Consider the following 22,739-nt stretch of genomic DNA (forward strand, 5'->3'; position numbering starts at 1 on the left):
AATGAAGTTTTTATCGTGCTTTTTTTCAAAAATATAATTAAAAGTATGGGTTACCGGACTTTTTCACGCTACAGGTTGTCAGATTTTGTATAGATTATGCATGGAAAATCAAATTGTGTGTGATAAAAAGAAAACTACATGATATAATTTTAAGATAAAATGTGAGAAGACAGCTTTTATAATATGCTTTCAGATAAGAAAAAGAAAAAAATGGGGTCACCGAACTTGTTTTCTTACTACAGATTAAAATAGGTAAATTCACAACACTATCTATTATATAAATTACTTTATCTGAGTTATCTCCCCTTATTTGGCAAAGTTGAAATAAAATTCATCAAACACAAATAAGGTGTTCTTTTTAGAAATTACAGCCATAATTATGATAAAACCCACAATTTTCTATATTTATATCAAAAGTCTTACACATAAATTCCATACTACTCTCAAAATTTGCACATTTCTGCAAAGATCTAGACCAACGTTATCTGCTATTTCAAAATCCAAAATGGAGGAAGACTCCCGAGCCACCTTTGCTGGAATTAATTTTAATTAATCTTACTTTTAAATCACAGGTTATTCTGTTCAATTTAACAAACAAGAAAGATTGCACTTCAATTGCAAATAAATGCTCAATAACAATTTAGAAGTAAATAATAGAGTACATAATATGCCTATTTCCAGAATAAAAAATAAACTTCAAGAACTTTCAAAGCGGTTTGTGTTTGTACCGGCCGACAAAGCAGCCAACAATGTGGTGGTGGTATGCCGTAAATACTACACGGACGTTCTTAAGAATGAAATTTTAAATTCATCTACATTCAAGTCCATGCGCCCCACAGAGATTCATATAGGTAACAAACATAGCATAACCACATCACAGCTTAAGGCTTCTTCTAAACATTTGAAGGTCCTACTATGTATTGGTTACCTCAACTACTCAAAAACCCAGTAAAATATCGTTTCGTCTCGGGCTCTAGCAAGTGTTCTACAAATAATCTTTCAGTGCTTTTAACAAGTTCATTAACTACTATCAAAGAGCTTATCATAAACTATTGTAATAAAATATATGAAAATAGTGGACATACTCTTTTTGGAGTGTAAAAAATCCTCTGGATGTTCTAGATAAATTACGTGCTTTTAATGGTCCTTTTGATTCTGTTGACAGTTTCGACTTTTCTACTCTTTACACTACACCTCCAGACAATCTTATCAAACAAAAATTTGACTATTTAATTAACTTGAATGGTCGTTTGGTAAATCTGAATGCAAATATATTTGCTGCAACTCATTTAAATAAAATTGAGAATGGAAATGGGGAATGTGTCAAAGAGACAACAACCCGGCCATAGAGAAGACAACAGCCGAAGGCCACCAATGGGTCTTCAATGCAAAAAATGAAAAATAAACAAAATGACAATAATACATAAATAACAACAGACTACTAGCAGCTACTGACATGCCAGCTCCAGACCTCAATTAAACTGATTGAAAGATTATGTCTTCATCATATGAATATCAGGCACAATCCCTCCTGTTAGGGGTTTAGTATTATACCATCATAAAATATATGAGAAGAACATAACCCGTGTCATGCCAACAACTGGTTTTAGAATAAATGTGTTTAATTCCGATGCAAAGACCCTACAAGTGAATCAATCTTAAAGCCAAAATATGCAATCTTTAATGTTGAGTTATATTTAAAGCCTTCTTCTCTAATGAGAAAGGTAAATATGCTAGATATACTTACTGGAGGTGTGAAGAGATGATTGAAGCTGTTAATTTTCTCCTTGATAATATTAATTTAGATATGTTTTTGCAGCAAAGTTTATCGACAGGTTGTAGGTATTCCTATGGGCATTAATTGCGCCCCTTTAATAGCAGACTTGTTTTTGTACTGTTATGAATCACAGTTTATGACCAAACTCAGTAAAGAGATATAGGAAGATGTGGTATGAGTGCCAATGAGACAACTCTCCATCCAAGTTACAATTTATAAAAGTAAACCATTATAGGTCAAGGTACGGCCTTCAACACGGAGCATTGGCTCACACCGAACAGCAATCTATAAAGGGCCCCAACAAATTACTAGTGTAAAACCATTCAAACGGAAAAACCAACGGTCTAATCTATATAAAAACGAGAAACGAGAAACACGTATGAACTACATAAACAGACGACAACTACTTTAATCAGATTTCTGACTTAGGACAGGTGCAAACATTTGCAGCGGGATTAAACGTTTTAATGGTACCAAACCTTCTCCCTTTTCTGAATCAATAGTATAACATCACAACATAGAAAAACACACTATAAAATATCAATTGGAAGGCTTAACTCAATCAAAAAACGTAAATTAACACACAATGAACGAATAAATTTGACCTGTGACACCTGAACGCAAATACACAGTTAATAAAAAATTACAAGGGATAAATAATTAAAGTCAAAAGTAAATAAACAGGTTCAAAGTTAAAGTATGATATCACTGTGAAATGTCAAACAATCTTTAGAAAATCATCACTTTTGAAGAAACCTGCGTCATATTATACACAGGTAAATGAAAATAATTCTGTCGTTAAGTATACTTCTTCTTCTGTGTGTATCAAATCTTCCGTTTAGGAATACCAAGAAATTTCTTTAATATCAATAAAACTAATCTAACACTTGGTACATATGGGGTGAATATCAACAATAAAACTTTACAATTAGTGCTAGATAAAACTTCCTGTACAGGTCCAAGAACAGCATCTAAGGAAAAATGAAATAATTTTGATGTTAATAGTACGAAGAAGTGAAAATTTGTAGTAAAGACCCGTTTAAATTGAATTTAATTGATAAATTCAACAACACTTACCGTTATCTTGATGATATTTTTTCGTTAAATAATCAAGAATGTTCTCAATATACTGTCAAAATTTACCCAAAGAAACTTACTTTAAATAAATCAAATTTAAACGGTAACAACTGTCCTTTCCTAGATTTAGATATTTCGGTTTTACACGGGAAACTCCACACTAAAATTTACGACACAAGGGACGATTTTTCGTTCCCTATTGTTAATTTTCCCTTTTTGGATGGTGATGTTCCTTTGGCACCATCTCACGGTGTTTATATTTCACAACTCGTCCGCTATGCCCGTGTCTGTTGTGACGTTTTTGGTTTTAACGAACGTAATCTATGTATTACTGATAAATTATTAAGCCAGGGATTTCGTTACCACAAATTACTTAAAACCTTTACTAAATTCTTCCACAGATATAATGATTTGGTTTTGAAGTTTGGTTGTACCTGTAGAAAACTTATTTTAAATGGGATTGCCCATCCTCATTTTTACGGCAATATTGTTTACCGTGCCCGGAAATTTAGAAACGATCCTGGTAAACTTATCGATCCTTTAAATAAACTTATTCTAAAGGGTTACCAATTCAACACTGCAATTAGATAATTAAATATTGTTTTTATTGGTACTAATATTGATTTTGTTATCGGAAATTAAAAGCAAACTAAAAATAGTGTTATTTACATATACACATTCATGGACTCTACAATCTGTTGATACCTGTGTATTGGCATTGCACAAGGTCATGTTTTTCTCTGGCTATTCATGACGTCTTTACACTAAATCCATTGGATTTTGGATGTGTACGGATTGATGATTTAGTCCTAGATGCATGATTTTTTTTATTAGTTGTTAGTGGCTTTGAACTAGCTGTCAGTAACTGCGAGTACTCACAGATCTGTACTTAGTGTCTTTTTGTTGTTTGGATGTACAAGTACCTGGCCACGTCCACTTGTATTTGTAGTATTTGTATTTTTATCCATCTGATGAGTTAAGCCTCTTTCAACTGATTTTTATAGTTCGTTCTTATGTCGTACTGTTACACCACTGTCCCATGTTAGGGGGAGGGTTGGGATCCCGCTAACATGTTTAACCCCGCCACATTCTGTATGTATGTGCCTGTCCCAAGTCAGGAGCCTGTAATTCAGTGGTTGTCGTTTGTTTATGTGTTACATGATTGTTTTTCGTTCATTTTTTTAATACGACCGCAAAAAAATTTTGCGGTCGTATATTGGTATGACGTTGGCGTCGTCGTCGTCGTCCGAAGACACATTGGTTTTCGCCCTCTAACTTCAGTTTAAGTCAATAGATCTCTATGAATTTTTACCATAAGGTTCAATACCACAAAAGGAAGGTTGGGATTGATTTTGGGGGTTATGGTACCATCCGTTAAGGAACTATGGGCCAAAAAGAGGCCAAAAATAAGCGTTTTTCTAGTTTCCAGACAATAACTTGTGTTCAATTGTATGGATCTCTCTGAAATTGTACTGCAAGGTACCATACCACAAAGGGAAGGCTGAGATTGATTTTTAGGAATTAGGGGCAAAAAAGGGGCAAAAAACAAGCACTTTTCTAGTTTCAGGAAAATAACTTGTGTGTACGTGTATGGATCTAAAAAATGAAATTGTACAACAAGGTTCCATATCAGAAAGGGAAAGCTGGGTTTGAGTTTGGGGGTAATTGCCCTAAATGTTTAGGAATTTGTGGCCAAAAAGGGGCCAAAAAAACAAGCATTTTTCTAGTTTCCAGACAATAACTTGTGTTCAAGTGTATAGATCTCTCAGAAATTGTACTGCAAGGTACCATACCGCAACTGGGAAGGCTGGGATTGAATTTCGGGGTGATAAATCATAAGGGGGTTCAAAAAATTGGGGGGGGGGTTCTTTTTTTCCTTTTTTTTTTTTTCTTTAAAATTTTCTATTTAAAATTGGTTATTTCTTATTTATATATAAAAGCAAATAATAATGATAGGGTTTGAATAGGTAAATTAAAATTTTTTAAGTTCTTAGACCACATTCATTCTGTGTCAGAAACCTATGCTGTGTCAAATATTTAATCACAATCCAAATTCAGTGCTGTATCAAGCTTGAATGTTGTGTCCATACTTGCCCCAACTGTTCATGGTTCGCGGACCTCTGCGGTCGTATCAAGCTGCGTCCAGCGGAGCATTTTATTTGTACATAAATTAGGCCGTTATATTTTTCTCGTTTTACATTGTCATTTCGGGGCCTTTTATAGCTGACTGTGCGGTATGGGCTTTGTTCATTGTTGAAGGCCGTACGGTGACCTATATAGTTGTTAATTTCTGTGTCATTTGGTCCGTCTTGTTTATATTTACTTACTTATATACAACTTTGAAATCTAAAATGTAAAAGTGCAACAACACTATCTACACACTTTAGATGTAGCATCGTACATATCCCCATTTATATTAAGGACATAACAAGCAATGATTTTTTTTTTTATTCAGGAAAACATTTATTGTTATAAAATATTATTAGCTATTTTATTCTCCCGGGCGCTTTTTTTTCTTCCCCGGGCGCTTTTTAGTAGGACCGCCGTCTTGTGCCAAGTCATACCACATCTTCTTTTTTATATTTCCCATTATGTATTTAGATCTTTCTTTTTTGGTTGGTATCACATTAACTTGCGTATACAATATTCGTAGTGCTACTGTTTTGACGTTGGGTGACTGGCAGTAACCCTTCACATAAGCTTTTATCCTCGTGCGGGACGGATCGACCTAATTTACGTTAGGAAAATGGCGGATATTTTCCCGTTCTGTTTTAGTCAGTCAACAAGCTTAGATAAGAAAACACTAAGGTGTTATAATGTGACAAATAGACTTTTTTCAAATGTAGAAATAGAAAATACAGATGCTACTTCTACTGTAAACTTTTCTGAAGCTTTTCTTAAATACACAATTGATAGTGAGGAATCGATCACTCTATCTTGGTTTTGGTGTGACGCCATAGAAGAGATTGTCGAGAATTACTGCGGTGAAAAGAAATCTAATGAATTAAGATATCAAGTGTTGAAACTTTTAAGACAATGTGTACAAAAATTTATACAAGACGGCAAGTATTTTTTTTCCTTTTTCACTCGTATGAATTTATGAAAACCTAGTCCAAATAATTATGACGTCTTGAAGGCTATTTTCTGCGACGCCTTCCTAAATCTATTTAAATTGTGATGTCTTTCCTCATGTTCACTATCTTTAACTATCTAAAAATCCCTTGACCTTTTAATAGCATGCAAAATGAAAACATCGTGGTACATGTATGTTGACATTGAAACCGGAAGTGCTACTTTTTGACATGATGAGTCTTCAGAACTATTAATTTCTGTTTAAAAAGAAACAAAACAGCATTAACATTTATTTTGAATTCAGGACTTGCGGCCCAGACGATCCGACCCCAAGACAATTCGGCCCCATACCTTAAGACTATTCGGCCCTATATATATATATATAGTCAAGGGTACTACTTGTACAAGTAATCTTTATTTACTTGAAGAAGTGAAAAAATATACTTATATAAGTTAATTATAATGTTTGAATTCATGTAATCGCCCCTTAATTTTCTCAAAAATTCACTTGTATAAGTAAATTTTTTGTACAATCCCACAAAAATTCTCAAGTTTTGAGATTTTAAAACATATGCCTTTAATGATTTTTCCCAGGTTAGCTCAAAACTTTTTATTAAAGTTCAATGTTTCATCTCATTAATTCAACAAAGAAACTGATTGCGCATAGATCTTAAGTATTTGTGCAAGGCCTTCAAAAATTGCTCCTTAGAAGCTTGTAAATGTTCTGAAGATAACAGACAAATGAGATTTTCATTGTCCATGAAATTACACTTAAATGGTGGGTTAAGGCATCTGCAAAGGACAGACAATTTAAAATTCTATTAGAGCAAAGACATGAAAGAAGTCCAAAGAATTCAAGAAAAGAAGATAGGATGACTTGTTCACTTATAATAAGTAAAAAAATCTGAATGTCTAAGGGACATAAATAAGCCATTTTTTTTTAACCTATACAAGCAGAGACATATAATACAAGAGATTCGCAACTCTAGTAGAGTCTATATAACAGCCAATGAAATGACGTGGCCACCGGAAAGCCGATTAATCCGATGGATTTATGGGTAATAACCCGTATTGTTGTGTAAAAGGTTCTACGCCTCACGATTTTTCTAATGGATAATGCCGATACCTTTCACAGCTAAAGCATGCAAGTATATTTAAAAGTTACAAAAAACTAATTCTAATAATTTGTTATTGATAAAATGTGTTCTAATGATGAGATTAATCAAATACAAACAACGTTAAAACTCGGCCCATTTTACTTCACCTATTGCCGTAGAAACCATTTGATCTCCGAATTTTTTTTCTTAAAACTTGAAAATATGCTAATAAATATATAATTTTATGGGCCAATAGTACTCCCAAATGTTGTTTCGTGAAAATAAGACTATTTTTCGTAAAATTTGATCCAACAATGTGGCGATTTTTTCTGATTGATACCCGAAATTTTTTATTAAACTGGCTAAATATTGAAATTGTTCATGGACAAATTTCCTTAAATCAGTCCTTCTTTTTTGTGCACTATGAAATTTATAGCCTGCATTTTGTTAGACATTTTATTCATTTTTCATTCTGTTTGTAGCAAAGTTGTTTATTTTCTCCTATTCTAAAGTCATTGGTTTTTTTCTTCTTTTTAGGGTGCCAAAGATGAACGAATGCAGTAAATTTACAAAAGGAGTAAAATTTTCCTAGTAAAGGAAACCTTCTGCTGGTCGTAATATTATGAATGAGCTACATATGCATCTGTTGTCGTTTCAGACTACGCTTCTCGTTCAAAACATAAACCTAATTCATTTTTAAATTAAAATCGTATTGAGGACATTTCAGTGGTGACTGCAAAAGATATATATATATATATATATTTGATAATAAAAGATTTTATTTACACCAAGGATTTGTATATGTATACACATAAACAATCTTACTTTTAAATTGCCATCTCTTTACCCCAGAATAAAAAGACAAAAACTCGCAACAAATGATTAAAAGACAAAAACCACTACCAATGATTGTCTCGTGGAAACAAGGTTATAAAATACTTTTTAAATAGTGTCTTCCGTGTTGCTTTGATGTATGACCTGTGTTTTTTTTATAGATTTTTTGTTGCTTCGAGGACACACATATCCATCTATGTATGCAGTATTGTCAATTGTTTTTGTTGGTGGGTCTCTCGCTTATGTTTTCGTCCTTTTCACTATCAACAAAGAGTTCGTTATCAGTTTATTCAACTAGGAGTATATCTAAGTCGTAACTATTAAGATTGTCATCCCACGAAATTAAGATTGTCATCCCACGAAATAAAATCGGAATTTTCCATATTGCGTGCACATGAATGAAGCTTTATTCAAATGAGAAATTAATTGTAATTTTCTTAAATATTAATTCCCAATACACACTTCGAACATGAAGAAACCATAAATTTACCGACAATCATTTAAAAAAACAACTCAATGCAAGCCTATATGATAAAACTGTCAAACAACACTTAGAAATCAAACATTTACCGACAATCCTACAGAAAAAAAACTCAATGAAAGCCCAATAAATGAGGAGTATAAAAATAAATAAAATTTTAATAATTTATAAATATCAAGAATAAAAAACAAAGCCTATCATGATTAACAATTAATTAACAAATAAATTAAGTTTTTTTCCATATTAATTAATTATACATTTTGTGACTTGTATTTTTGGAAAGAGTGTGGACACCTGTGGTGTGACAACTTCTTGTTTACAAGGTGTCAATTAAAACTCATTATTTATAACATGTTCGTGATTTACCTGGTCATCGAATAATTCAAACCTAATATACATGTCACACTGTGAAATTATGTCTCCGAGACAGGTGTATATTCAATAGAAACCCATTATGTAACTATCAAATAAAATGAACTCTGACACAATTTATCAAGTGTTAATTATTTAATATCAGTTTTTTTTTTTATACAATATCAAATTATGTCTCTTTTTCAATAATAAAAATCTAAAATCAAAATTACATTAAAATAAATAATTATATATGTACTCAAATTATATTTAATTAATTATGATAAATTTAACACTGAAACAGTTTATGTTATGCTTAAACATTCGTCCTTACTTCGAGTACTTTTAATACTTTTATTAATGACTTTATTACCTAAGGAGATCTCGCGAGGTTTAACTAGTGGCCGCGTGTTATTACGGGATTTCGCCGAGTTGCGAATCTCTTGTATTATATGTCTCTGATACAAGTAAATAAAATACACTTGTATAAGTATCCTACAAATTTACTTATATAAGTATATTAATATTACTTCTTCAATTAAATCAAAATTATTTGTACAAGTAGTACCCCTGACTGATAAATCTATGCATATATCTATTGCAAAAAATTTTACCTGGTTTTTATCTCCCTAGTTTTAAATGGTACATCATATAAGAGATATTTTGAATCATTTAAAAGAACATGTCATATGTTAGCGTATTTTGGCATATTTGTTCAATAAGTAATATGAAATTTGAAATGTAAATCAATTAAGTGAACATTGTAAAAGCTTATAATCAGAGAAATTATTATAGCAATATGCCGTAAATACATGTAGCCTTTAGTTCTGTGATAATTGTTTTTCTTAAGGTAGTTGAAGGGGGGGGGGGGGGGGGTCTAAAATTTTCTAAGACTCTGCCTAAATGCAGTGTTTGTCATGGTCTTTTAAAAAAAATATATTAAAAAAACGGGTCACCGACCTTTTTAAAAAGCTACAGGTTGTGTAAAATTGCCAAATTTTGTATAGAACACATGTACATGGGGGAAAATCACTTTTGTGGTCATACACATTTAACGAAAAGATAGAATTTCAAAATAAAATATGAAAACATAGTTAGTTTTATGCTCTTTCAGAAATTACAAAGAAAAAGTGGGTTCACCGACCATATTTTTCTTGTTGCAAGAGAAAATCCATAAATTCCCTAACAAAGCTTTATAATTTTGAAGCTATACAAGTTATCTCCCCTTAACCATGTTAACTCTATATTTTCAAATACATGTATGGTTTTAAACATGGAAATATTCAGTTTTTAATGAACTGGTCTTAATAAGACAATGTAATAATTTTTACATTAAATGCGAAAAGTTTAACACATTAATTGACATCCCTTTTATAAATATGCATATTCCATTAAATAACTAGACCCACTGGGGTCTTCAATTTCAAGAATCCAAGATTGCAGAATACCCCCGAATTACCTTAATAAAGATATTAAATAAAGAATAGATAAGAAATTACTGTAGTATTAAAAAAAAAATTAGGTCACATGACCCATATTTCATGGTTGAATGGCTTTAGTAAGGTTGTTGACTTTGGTTAAGTTTTATGTCCAAGTTAATTTCTCAGAAACTATGTGGCCTAGAATCATGCTGCTTATTGTGTAAATGTATCTTTGGGAGACTGTCAGCCTCTATCCCTAATTGGTTAGTTAGACCTACATTTCATGCTTGATTGACTTAAGTTTTAGGTTCATGTTAATTTCTTAGAAACTACATGTATTTGGCCTGGGATCATGTTGCTTATTGTGTAAATGTACAAATGTATCTTAAGGAGACTGTCAGCATCTTACCCTTAATTGGTAAGTTTGACCTACATTTCATGCTTGATTAACTTTGGTTAAGTATTATGTCCCCGTGACTGTGTATTTCTCTGATACTATGTGGTCTAGGATCATGTTGCTTATAATGTGAATGTATCTTTGAGAGACTGTCAGCATCGCATCCTTAATTGGTCAGTTTGGCCTACATTTCATGCTTGATTAACTTTGGTTAAGTATTACGTCCCAGTGTATTTCTCGGGTACTATGTGGTCTAGGATCATGTTGCTTTTAATGTGAATGTATCTTTGAGAGACTGTCAGCATCGCATCCTTAATTGGTCAGTTTGATCTACATTTCATGCTTGATTTACTTTGGTTAACTTTTATTGGGTAAATCTTGGCAACATTATGAAAGCAGATATTGCTTGCAAGGCGAACCTTGCAATTGTAGATTGCCTATAGCTATGTTTTATTTCTGGTTTGATTTCAATGTGATTTGTTTCTAATCATTCTTTATGAAATTCCCAACACTCCATTTTCAATCAGATTTGAGCTAGGTCTTACGGTTTGGGAGCTAATTGCTATAAAAGGCCAAAATGGTCAATTTTTAATTGCTCATAGAATTTTAAATTTCATCCAATTTTGTTTCTGTTTTTTTTTTTTTTTTTCCATAATCTTCATTATAAAATTATGCATCCATATTCAATAGGGTTACATGGATTTTCTGTATTTTTTACCATTTCTGAGCTATAAGCAGTCAGAGCTTAGACATAAATCAGTATAAATCTGCTTTTGACTCATAGAGGTCTAAATTTGTAGGTTTCAAGATTTGTCTCCCTTTAAGACAAATTTTGAAGCAAGAAATATTTGACCTGAATTCAAAAGTTGCAAATATTGACTCAGGACTTCAAGTAGATAAGTAACCAAAATTGGTCAACTTCAAGACCCATGCACATTTGTAAAAAGGTCAAGCATCTACATGAAATTATGACAACTTTGAAAGACAATGCTTTGTCTTCTGAAGAAAAATATGCATGAGAGCCTAAAAAACGGAGAAAATGTTTATTTACTTTACAATGCAAACATCTATAACCACACAAAATGAGGAAAATAATCTTATGTTAAGTAAAAATGTTCCATTAGATAATTAGATATAGATAGCTCAGGTCCTTGTGAACTCTCAGACAGGTTTATGATGTCAAAGGTGGTGTACTTTGGCTACCAATTAAAATTAAGTCTTTTCATAAACATAAACAGACCTTAACAAGCTAGTCTGTCATTTTCTGACTTAAATAAGTCTGAAAATCAAAACACAATTTTTATTATAAATACAGTTTTTGATTTCTGTAAGTGAAAAACAAAAAAAGACTTGTTTATGTCTGAGCTCTGACTGATAAGGGGCCAAAGTGGAAGTCAAACCCAAATTTTTTGAGGTTTTATAATCATGATAATGGTATGGCGTTGTCCTTCGTTGTCGTTTGTCTGTAGATACATGGTTTCTCGACAATAATTTTAGAAATTTTTGATCAATTGTTTACCTATACCTCTAGCCAATATATAATAAACAATCGATGTATATAAGGGCCAAATTGGGGCCAGTCCCAAAAAATGAACTTTTTTATTTCTGGTCCACTTTTGATTGGGTTTGTTTCTGTGGATTCCTTATGAAATATCCATTTATTAGTCATTAACTTGCTCTCGTCCTGAATATGCATATAAATTTGCCGCTGGACGTTAAGCCACCATCACTCACTCACTCACTTAAACCTCCATCACTCACTAACTCATTATTTCCATTGACACTTAGGCATTAGAACTCATTTAAAAGTTGAGATACATAACTATCCTATTTCAAACAGTTTTTAAGAAAATTCCAACTTTAAAAACTATAGTTCCTCCTTGGTATTTATTTGGATCTCGAAAATCTAACATCCTTCATAATTAACTTCGGTATAATGACATGTATAGCAGTTTGAATTGTGATCTTTATTGATTTTATATATTTGACAATCGTAGTTGCTCCTGTGGTTTTAAATGTAAAAAATGTACATCATTATTTCTTAGAGTGTCCATTGTATGACAATATAAGACAGGAACTGTAATTCGCATTCATGGTCAAATTGATATCAATCTTATATGATTTGAAATGTAAACTTATCTTATGAACAAAATATAGACATTTTTAGAGCAGTACATGTGTTCATTAATAATTCACATCGTTTTAACATGTTTAAGAAAAACTGGTTGAGACTAGCAAGTTTTTAGTTGCTTAATTTTTGTGCTAATTGTGAAATGTTTATAAGTTGTATGTTCCATAATTGCTTTTGTCTGTGTGTTGTACATTGTAACATGTATAAGGAGAGGCCAACACTAAGTTGTAATAACTTGAGCCCAATCCTATATTGCTGATGTATTGAGCAATAACATATGTTAAACCAAAGGGGTTAAACATTGTAAATATAACTTAAATGGGGTCAAAATGGCATTATCTTAATTGGTTATAGAAATGTATTTTTTATTACTGTGTCCTGCACATTACTGTGTCTAGCGTATTACTGTGAAAGAACTTTTATTCGTGGGTATTAAATTTTGTGGTTTGTAGAAAATTCTAAGGTTCGTGGGTATTTAAATTTTGGTTCTAAAGTTTACACATGTATGCTAATTCAATGGGAAAAAGTGCTGTTCATTGGGTATCAGATTTCGTGGTTGTGTTTAACCACAAAATCCACGAAAATTGGTACCCCACGAAAAATAATACTTTCACAGTATTGTGTCTACAACATTCATGACATTATTGTGTATACAACAATATTGTGTTCAGTACATTATTGTGTCCAGCATATTATTGTGTCCATATGTTTGCTTGACTTTCACTTGATGGACCTCTGCGGTCGTATAGTGCTGCGCTTTGCATAGCTCTTTATTAAGTTTAGAATGAGGTAAAAATGTATGCTGGTGTATGAAAAGTGAAACAAATTAATTATTAATTTACCATATTTATAATGAGCTTTGTTTAAAGCAGATCTTTCAAATAATTCTACATTAAAAAAGGATACAATATGTATTACTATTATCATTTATGTATTATCAATATTTATAGAATGTAACAGCAAGCATTTAGGAAAGGTTAAAGAAGCAAAGAGTGAAGCAGAGATTCAAGCTATCCTTGCCCATCACTTGTTCTCACAACTTGCACCAACTGGAAAATATGTGATTGATGGTAGATGTGCACCTGTTGATTTAAAGAAATGTCCTGCATGTAAAGAAGACCTTATCTATGGGGATACATCTATAGGTAAAGTATTATTTAGAGGTATACAATGCTTATGCATACATATTTTTAAAAAAGAATATGGAATATATGCCTGAACAACAACAATCCACATCTGAAACTCTTTCGAGAAAAAACGTCTAAAATTTCAAAATCTAAATTTAACAGTGTGTTCTGGTTTGACCTTCATTAGACACATTATTTGTAAAACTTTCAGCAGGAAATTTATTTCTTAGCACCCAATCCAAAATAGCAGCAATATGTCCAAATGAAGGCCTTTCATTCAAAATATCTAAATACAAAACTATATATATTTATTTTTTATACCCCTGCTTTTTGAAAAAGTGGGGTATAGAGTATTCGTTGTGTCTGTCTGTCCGTCCCTTTGTCTGTCTGTTCATATGACCTTTGTATCCGCAACTCCTCCTAAACTACTGAATGGAATTTCATTAAACTTTCAGAGAATCTTTATCCCATAATGGCATTGTGCATCTTCTATTTTAGAATTTGATAAGACCAATTTCTTGGGGTTTCCTATAGCAAAACATGGAGTTTGCCATTTACTGTTATAAGGGGGTACCAGGATGACATTTGCAACTCCTTCTAAATATCTGAAACTTTCAGATGATCTTTATTACATAATGCCATATAGTCCAAAATTCCTCTGACGTTCCACAGCCTTTTTATAGATTGGCTAGGGACGTGAGATGTCAGGGCGCCCTCCATATTAAAAACTGGGGCAACCAATTCCAAGTTTTTGATATGGAATGCACTCTGACGTCCCACGGCCCCAGCCAATCTATAAAAAGGCATGGGAATCCGAATGTCAGAAAAATCTGGGACAAGATGCCATAGTGCCCCTCTTACATAAGATTTTGATCTGACGAAATTTGGGGTTTCCCATATCAAAACATGGACTTTGCCATTCATTGTGATAGGGGTACCAGTATGCCATCTGCAACTCCTCCTAGACCACTTAATGGAATTTGATAAAACTTTCAGAGGATCTTTATTACATGATGCTGTATTGCACCTGCTATTTTTGATTATTATTTGACCAACATTTGGGGTTTCCCTTACCTAAACATGGACTTTGCCATTCCTTATTATTATGGGTACCATGATGCCATCCGCAACTCCTCCTAAACTATTGAACATGTTGAATGGAATTGATGAAACTTTAATAGGAGGATCTTTATTATATGATGCCATAGTACACCTCCTATTTTAGATTTTGATCTTACAAATATTTGGGGTTTCCCATAGTAAAAACATGGGCTCTGCCATTTATTGTGATAGGGGGTACCGGTATGCCATCCACAACTCCTACTTAACAACTGAATGGAATTTGATGAAACTTTCAGAGAATTTTTATTACATGATGGCATAGTACATCCCCTATTTTAAATTTTGATCTGATCAACATTTGGGGTTTCCCATACCGAAATATGGGATTCATATATCCTATGTGGGGGTGGGGTATCAATTAAGGAACTGTGCTCACAATATTTCTAGTTTTACATGTATTTAAGAGAGTGAGTGAGTGATGGTGGCTTAAAGTCCAGTAGTAAATTTATACGCATATTCAGGACAAGAGCATGTAAATGTATGATAAATGAACCCTGCTTTGTTCTAGACAACACGCTGAGCTGGATTTTTTACATGATAGCTCACAAGGTAGCAGTCTGCAGGAAGACATACCACTTACTCGGACACATTATTTTGACTCCAAGCCAACCAGTCTTTGCTTCTACTTTTTGATGCCACTTGCTTGGCAGAGAAGCAGCAAATACCAATTCTACAGTCTTTGGTTTAACCCGGCCGATGATCAAACTCATGACCTTTCACACTCGAGGCTAGCATGATAACCATGAGACCACCGAGGTGGTTCATGTATTTTAGAAGCAATAAGTAAAATCAGACTTTTTAATGCATATACGTACGTACAAACTTTTGTCAACTATAACTATGAAACTATACATGGGAATGATTGGAAATTAGTCATGGAGCTTTAACATGAAGAGTTGTATTGTGTGTGGGAATTTTTGTTATGGTGGTGCGTCAACTTCCTGTTTACTGGACATTTTTCTTAGAATTTTAATGTGACTGACACATAAATTGGCGGGAACATACGTATCCTATGGACACATTTCTTCTAGTTTTCTTAACATTTACAGATATTAAGCTGATATTTGTTAAGTGGGTACATTGAAAAAAAAACTTAAATATAGTTTTCTTTGATTTTTTTGTTTTTATGGATTCCTTGTGACATTTCTGACACTCCAATTACAAAACACAGATCCAAGTTTATTTTTTGGTTGCGTCACTTTAACGTTTGAGAGTTATGCCCTTTACAAATGGAAAAATTGCTGAAATATTCGTTTCCGTTCTCTAACTTTAGTTTTCCTCAGCCAAATGTCATGAAACTTATGCACAATGCTTAACTTATTTCCACAAAACTCAGATCAAGTAAAACTTTGGGTAGCGTCACTTTTACAGTTCTTGAATTTTGTCCCTTTATAACGTTATATGCAAGCGGGGCATCATCTGTGTCCCATGGACACATTCGCCATTTATTTTTCAACATATGATTTTGTATTTGAAATTTTCCTCACATTTTTCTCAGCAACTACTAATCACAAACATTTGATATTTTGACACAAGCTTCCTATAAATGTGCCATATCCTAGGATATGTTTTTCAGACCTTTTCGGGGGTATCCTCAGTGAGCATTTGCTCACAGTTAATCTTGTTTACTTTTGTACAAATTGCCAATTTTTACATAATGCACCTTCTATTTCAGATTTTGATCTATTTGATATTTTGCTCACAGTAATTCTAGTGTGTAATTTATTTTTTTCCCAATATGAGACCCTCTTAATGACATGATAAGCTTTAAAGAGCTCAAATTCACTGTGCTTTATCATTAACTTTTTATAGGAAATCCAGCTTACTGGCATGGATATCCTGATATTCTTCTAGATAGAAGTACTGTTAAAGTTGATATGAATGAAAGTTGTTGTGAAACAGAAGAAACTCAAGAATATGAATGGCCAGAACCAGATGCAAAGAGGCAAAGACTATTAGAACAGACAAATGGCACAGGTGGAAAAGGATCCATTTTAACCCTAAAACCTGATATTTTTACTACATGTGAAGATCAATTGTTTAAAACTGAAAAAGCCTTAAGACAGTCATTTGCTCAGACTATAACAAATGCTTTTTATCAAGTAAAACAGAAGCCAAAGCTCCAGAGTCTTTGTATTCCATCATTTTTAGCTTCAGATAATAAAGTAAGGATTATTATGTACAACTGTGAACAGGACAGGCTGTATATATCTGAAGAAATGTATCTGTTTGATACTTTATGTGATCATGGCCTGAATGTTGGAACAATTGTCTCCATCTGGCTGGCATTAAATTTTGAAAACTTTCAAAATGAGGTTGATGAAGAAGATCTTACAGTTATAGCACTAAAGAAGTCATCATTTCAAGAAAAATTGCCAGATACAGTACTATCAGTCTACAAACATCAGTTGTACAGACCTCTGCCAAAGAAAAGAAAACAAACAGAGCAACCACCTCGTACTACTTTGGGTGTAAGAGTTCTCAAATCTAAATATGCCAAAAGTCTCCTAGAGAGGTTGGAAAGCTTAGACTCAAGATTTTTTAAAACACCTTACAAGTAGTCCAATAGGTATGTTATCCAGACTGTGAGTTCCTTTTAACCGGATTAAAAATGTGTATCCCACCTTAATCAAGAAAAATCATAACTTCCTAGCTTTGATCAAGGTGTGAAAGGTACAAAATGTACTTAATAAGTAAGGATGTCATATTCTGTGTAATTAGAGTTGACAACATGTACAATTGTGTAGGTTTGTGATTTGAATAATCCATCTATGGTCAAGTATTAGCCACATATCAAATGCAAAAAAAGTCTTAATTTTTATTTAAACTTTACTTTAGAAATAACTCCAAATTAATTTAAAACTATCTAAAAATTTTTTAAAAATTTGTTTTTTGTACAACAGTGAAATTTTTTGGTCCTATATGTGTATATGTGTATCTTCCCTGTCTGATGGTGGCCATAGCATCTGGATTAGTTGTTACCTAAGGATAATTTTCATTATTTGTTATTTAATTGTTATGCCCCATCCCAATGGCAGTGCTTGGGTAGAAAAGGCACACTAGGTTTCCTTGCACTGGACCTGTAAAGGGGCTTTCATGCCTGTTGGGATATACAAATACACACCCTATATCAGATTTTGACAATAGAGTACAGGCCTGGCAAAGGTTTAACAAAAGGAGTCAAATTGAAAGCGTGTTTTGACTCTTTGCTGTTGAGTCATGATCCATCACTAGCAAATCTTGTCCCTGCCCTAATGAAGCTCAACTCCTTTTCATGGAAACAACTCAGATCAAATGAATTTTTACTAGGGCTTGTCAAACTTCATTCCTATCAGAAATACAATGTAGCTTGCTTATTTCTTTTCTTGCTTTTAAAAGCTTGTGAAAACCTAAAATGTTCACTTGTAAAACAGTTAAATTGTAGTTAATGCTCTTTTTACATAATAATTTGCTTCATTGAGGTAGTGAGGAGTTTAGATTCGCTATAGCAAGGGGTTGAGGGTTCAGAACAAAATGGCGGTTGTTGAAGATCCGCATGACATGGCATAAAACACATCAATAAATATATCCAGTTGTTTAAATATATTTTACTGTGACTTGACTACTGTTAGTGTTGCTCTTCAACTATTGCAACTTATTCAAAATTCTGACCAAATTGCAATTTGTTTTATAAATCCAAACTGTTCAACTGGTCAGAAATTTGAAGAAACTGCTGTAGAAAACCACAGTCAAGTTGTGGAAGTGCAAGGTGATAAAATAAAGCATACTTCATGTACTTACAATCCTATAAGACTTTAATTCCACTTCAATGTTATTATGAAAAATCAGTCTAACAGTTTGTATAGAAATTGTATTGTTATTGTCATGCTACAGGAGATAGGTAGTAATTTTGAATTTCTATAAAAATGTCCAAACTAAGCTTCCATACAATTTTTCTTTCGAAAAGTCTTCTATATTCATAAGAATCATACATCATTTGAATTAAAACATCTTATATTCAGTAAAATATATGTGAAATTAAAATATGTTGTTAATAAGTTTCCATTGGAGATAACCTAAAACATTATTCTTTTGAATATAGTAGACTTTTCGAAAGAAAAATTGATTATCTCCCATAGAAACTTTGTCCCTTGACGTTTCAATTTTTATGCCCCGCCGTACGTACGTTTGCCTGAACCAAATGTTATGAAACTTATACACAATGCTTATTACCACAAAACACAGATCAAGTTTGAATTTTGGTGGCGTCACTTTAACCGTTCTAGAGTTATGCCCCTTTATAAATGGAACAATTTTTAATTTCCGTTCTCTAACTTAAGTTTGCCTCAACCAAATGTTATGAAACTTATACCCAATGCTTATTACCAGAAAACACAGATCAAGTTTGAATTTTAACTGTTCTAGAGTTATGCCCTTTATAAATAGAAAAATTGCAAAATTTTTAGTTTCTGTTCTCTAACTTAAGTTTGCCTCAACCAAATGTTATGAAACTTATACACAATAGTGTCACTTTAACCATTATTGAGTTATGCCCCTTTATAAATCGAAAGATTGCAAAATTTTTAGTTTCCATTCTGTAACCTAAGTTTGCCCCAACCAAACATTATGAAACCTATACACGGCTGTTGTCTGCTCTATGGTCGGGTTGTTGTCTCTTTGACATATTCCCCATTTCCATTCTCAATTTTACAATATTCGTTACCACAAAACTAAGATCAAGTACACATTTTTTGTTTTCCGTTTTCTAACTTTAGTATGCCTCAACCAAATGTTATGAAACTTACACACAATGCTTATTACTACATAATACAGATTAAGTACAAAATTTGGTGGCAACACTTTTACCATTCTTGAGTTATGTCCCTTTATAAACATAAAAATTGCTGAATTTTTCGTTTCCGTTCATTAACTTTAGTTTGTCTCAACCAAATGTTATAAAACTTACACACAACTGTTCTAGAGTTATGTGTGTTTACAAATAGAAAAATTGCTGAATTTTTAGTTTCTGTTCTCGATTTAAGTTAGCCTCAACCAAATGTTATGAGACTTACACACTATTCTTATTACCACAAAACTCAGATCAAGTTCAAATTTGGGTAGCGTCACTTTTTCCGTTCTTCAGTTATGTCCCTTTATAACTATATGATATGCAAGCGGGGGCATCATCTGTGTCCACATGTGTCCACTATCCACATTTATTTTAACCATGAATGCCTTTGATATGATTTTTGTTAATACTAAGCTCATACCAGTTAATATCATGTTCCTTATAAAATTCTGCAGTGTAACATTGATTTTGCATATTTTACCGTTTTCGAAGTATAAGGGGTCAAATTGTGATCAAACTCTAACAAAGGAATTGTTAAAATTTTCGCCTGGATTCTATGGATATCTAATAAAATTCCCAACTCCCTGTATTCAATTTGATCTACCGGTAGGTCCCGGTTTCGGAGCTGTAAGGGGTCAAAATTGTCATTTCTGTCGTCCTTCATAAAATCTGGTTTTATTATGATGCTTTCTATTTTTTTTTGTTAATAAGTCTGCTTCTGTACTGTAACAAAGGATTTTAAGTGTTTAGTACTTTTTCCGAGCTATAAGAAATCAAAGTGGAGCAATACCCAAAAAACGTGTATGCCTTAGACATAGTGGCATTGTGACAAAGATGATTAAATTAAGCAAGTAATGTTCACCAATTGTATGTTTTACACTAGTATTGCAATAATTGGGGAGTTAGAATCTTGAATTGAAAAATAGCTAAAATAATGGGTATATATCTTTATTAAAATGTACAAATATTGAGAGAGAAAAGTGATTTATTTGTAATAATTTTCTTTAATATTGAGAAAATTATGTGTTATATTTTATTGTTACAATTATTTTTAAAGAAATACAGAATATATTTTGTATGATTCCAATTTTTCAATTTTTCCAAATAAGGGGAAAATAACTCAGATAAGCTTACTTTTCCTACCAAAAAGTTTGATTAAGTACACCACTTTTTTAGTTTTTAGTATGTTGTTGATAGATAGTAACAGACTTGTTTTTCATAGAAAAACTTTGTGTTGCAATTAGTTGCTGGTTGATCGCTAAATTGACTAAACTATATTATAGATATTTTCAAATGAGATGGAGTGCTTCATTTTTTGCTTTTATTTTTAGTGTAATGGCTGACATTTTTGCAGTATGCAGAATGAAAATGATTTTTGCTACAAATGTATCTATGGGCTAAAATTGAAAAAAAAATGTATTTATTTTAGGTAACTTTTACATCTGTTCAACCAAAGCATTGATATAATGATTGAGTAAAGGATGTCTACAGAAGAAAGCGGCAACTGTGGAACATAACAAAGAATATAATATTCTCAGAAATGATGGCCCATGGCAAAAAACAACTTGTACAGACATTATTTGGATATTGGAAAGTTGCTGTAATTTCTAACTGCAGAAGTATAGTACTTTGATCCAATTTGAAAGTTTGTAACAAAAGATGAATTCAACAAAAATGAGAAAGTAAATGTATATTTTATCACATTTACAGTTCACATAGTTTTGAATGGAGTATTAATTTCCTTCATGGTCTTCAATTTCCCATGTCCCCACAGGTGTCAAGAATATATGGACATAGTGTTCTATTATATCTGCAAGGCTCACATTTGTTTTGTTTGGTGAAAATAACTTGTTATGATTTTGTGAACAAGTATATCTTGCAAATTATTATCTCTTCTATATGCTAAAATAGGATTTTTAGGAAAAAAAATTTTCAGACAAAGACTTGGGTAAATTTTTCTAACATTTTTGTAATATTTTTTGCACATTGGGTAATGCATTACTATTAAAGTTAATACTAACCGGACTCTGTCAGTTGTATATGATTTGATTTTCTTGTATCCATGTTTGGCCTGGCCTGGGATCAACCCACGAGTGCGGAAGGCAGAAGGTTCAATCCCAGGCAAGGTCAAATCAGACTAAAATTGGTATTTGCTGCTTCTCTGCCCAGCATCTGTCATTAAAGAGTAAGACTGTTTGACTTTGAGTCAGAATAATGTGTCAGAGTAAGGTGGTATGTCTCCCTGTGGACTGCTACCTTGTGAGCTAGCACACAAAAAGCTGACTCTATGTCGGTCTAGTACAAAACAGAGTTCATTTATCACCCATTAACATACATGACATACTCTCGTCCTGAATATGCATATAAAGGACAAGGTGCTATAAGGGCCCTTTTTGGCCTTAAAAAATGAAGTATCAAGCCTAAATGATTTTCACCTTAATCTACTGTAAAGATACCAACAATCATTGAACTAAAAGTTTTTCTCAAATGAAAAGAATATTTGAAGAGATTTCAGGTCTAAAAGAAGAGGTAAATTTAAATTTTCCACAAAAAAGGACAAAAATACATTATTTTGATACCTATTTTTAAGTGGGACACATAGAGCACATGCAATAACCAAAAATATATTTATATGAGAGACAAAGTTCAATTTTACCAACATGATGTTAAAATATCTGGTTGGTTGTTGCATGTGCTCTATCTTTGCTGGTCAAAAAACCACTTCAAAATCTACCGAAATCTGGGTATTTTGCAATAAAACGCATTGTAGTCAGATTTTCATGATGTCATAACCACATTAACTATGGCATAATTGGCTCTTAAGTACTTGATTTTAATTTTCGCAAATATAAACTTCAAATTCTCTTAAAAGTAAATTTTACATTTAAAGTTCAAAAATCAGAAAAAGTTTGGGCCAAAAAAGGCCCTTATGGCACCTTGTCCTTTGCCACTGGTTAAGCCACCATCACTCAGTCACTCTTCTCGTCTTCTATTATAATTTTCAGGTTCTGAGGAAGTATGTTT

The 22,739-nt window shown here is 32.6% G+C and overlaps 1 protein-coding gene across 1 annotated transcript; it reads left to right on the top strand.

Moving 5' to 3' along the window:
• Positions 1-5,586: 5,586 nt before the first annotated feature.
• LOC127720298 (uncharacterized) lies at positions 5,587-21,740 on the top strand. Its single transcript, XM_052226825.1, has 4 exons — positions 5,587-5,916; positions 13,589-13,783; positions 16,700-17,456; positions 21,145-21,740. Exons 1-3 carry the CDS (start codon positions 5,601-5,603, stop codon positions 17,446-17,448), a joined length of 1,260 nt encoding a protein of 419 aa, XP_052082785.1. The 5' UTR covers positions 5,587-5,600; the 3' UTR covers positions 17,449-17,456; positions 21,145-21,740.
• The last annotated feature ends 999 nt before the right edge of the window (positions 21,741-22,739 follow it).

The sequence above is a fragment of the Mytilus californianus genome, unplaced genomic scaffold (genome assembly GCF_021869535.1).
Source record: "Mytilus californianus isolate M0D057914Y unplaced genomic scaffold, xbMytCali1.0.p SCAF_1, whole genome shotgun sequence".
In the NCBI taxonomy this organism is placed as follows: domain Eukaryota; kingdom Metazoa; phylum Mollusca; class Bivalvia; order Mytilida; family Mytilidae; genus Mytilus; species Mytilus californianus.

Excerpts from the sequence above, each read along its gene's own strand:
- LOC127720298 (XM_052226825.1), top strand. The coding sequence starts at position 5,601 with ATGGCGGATATTTTCCCGTTCTGTTTTAGTCAGTCAACAAGCTTAGAT. Across the intron at positions 5,917-13,588 it reads ACAAAAATTTATACAAGACG|AATGTAACAGCAAGCATTTA; the intron begins GCAAGTATTTTT and ends CAATATTTATAG. Across the intron at positions 13,784-16,699 it reads CTATGGGGATACATCTATAG|GAAATCCAGCTTACTGGCAT; the intron begins GTAAAGTATTAT and ends AACTTTTTATAG.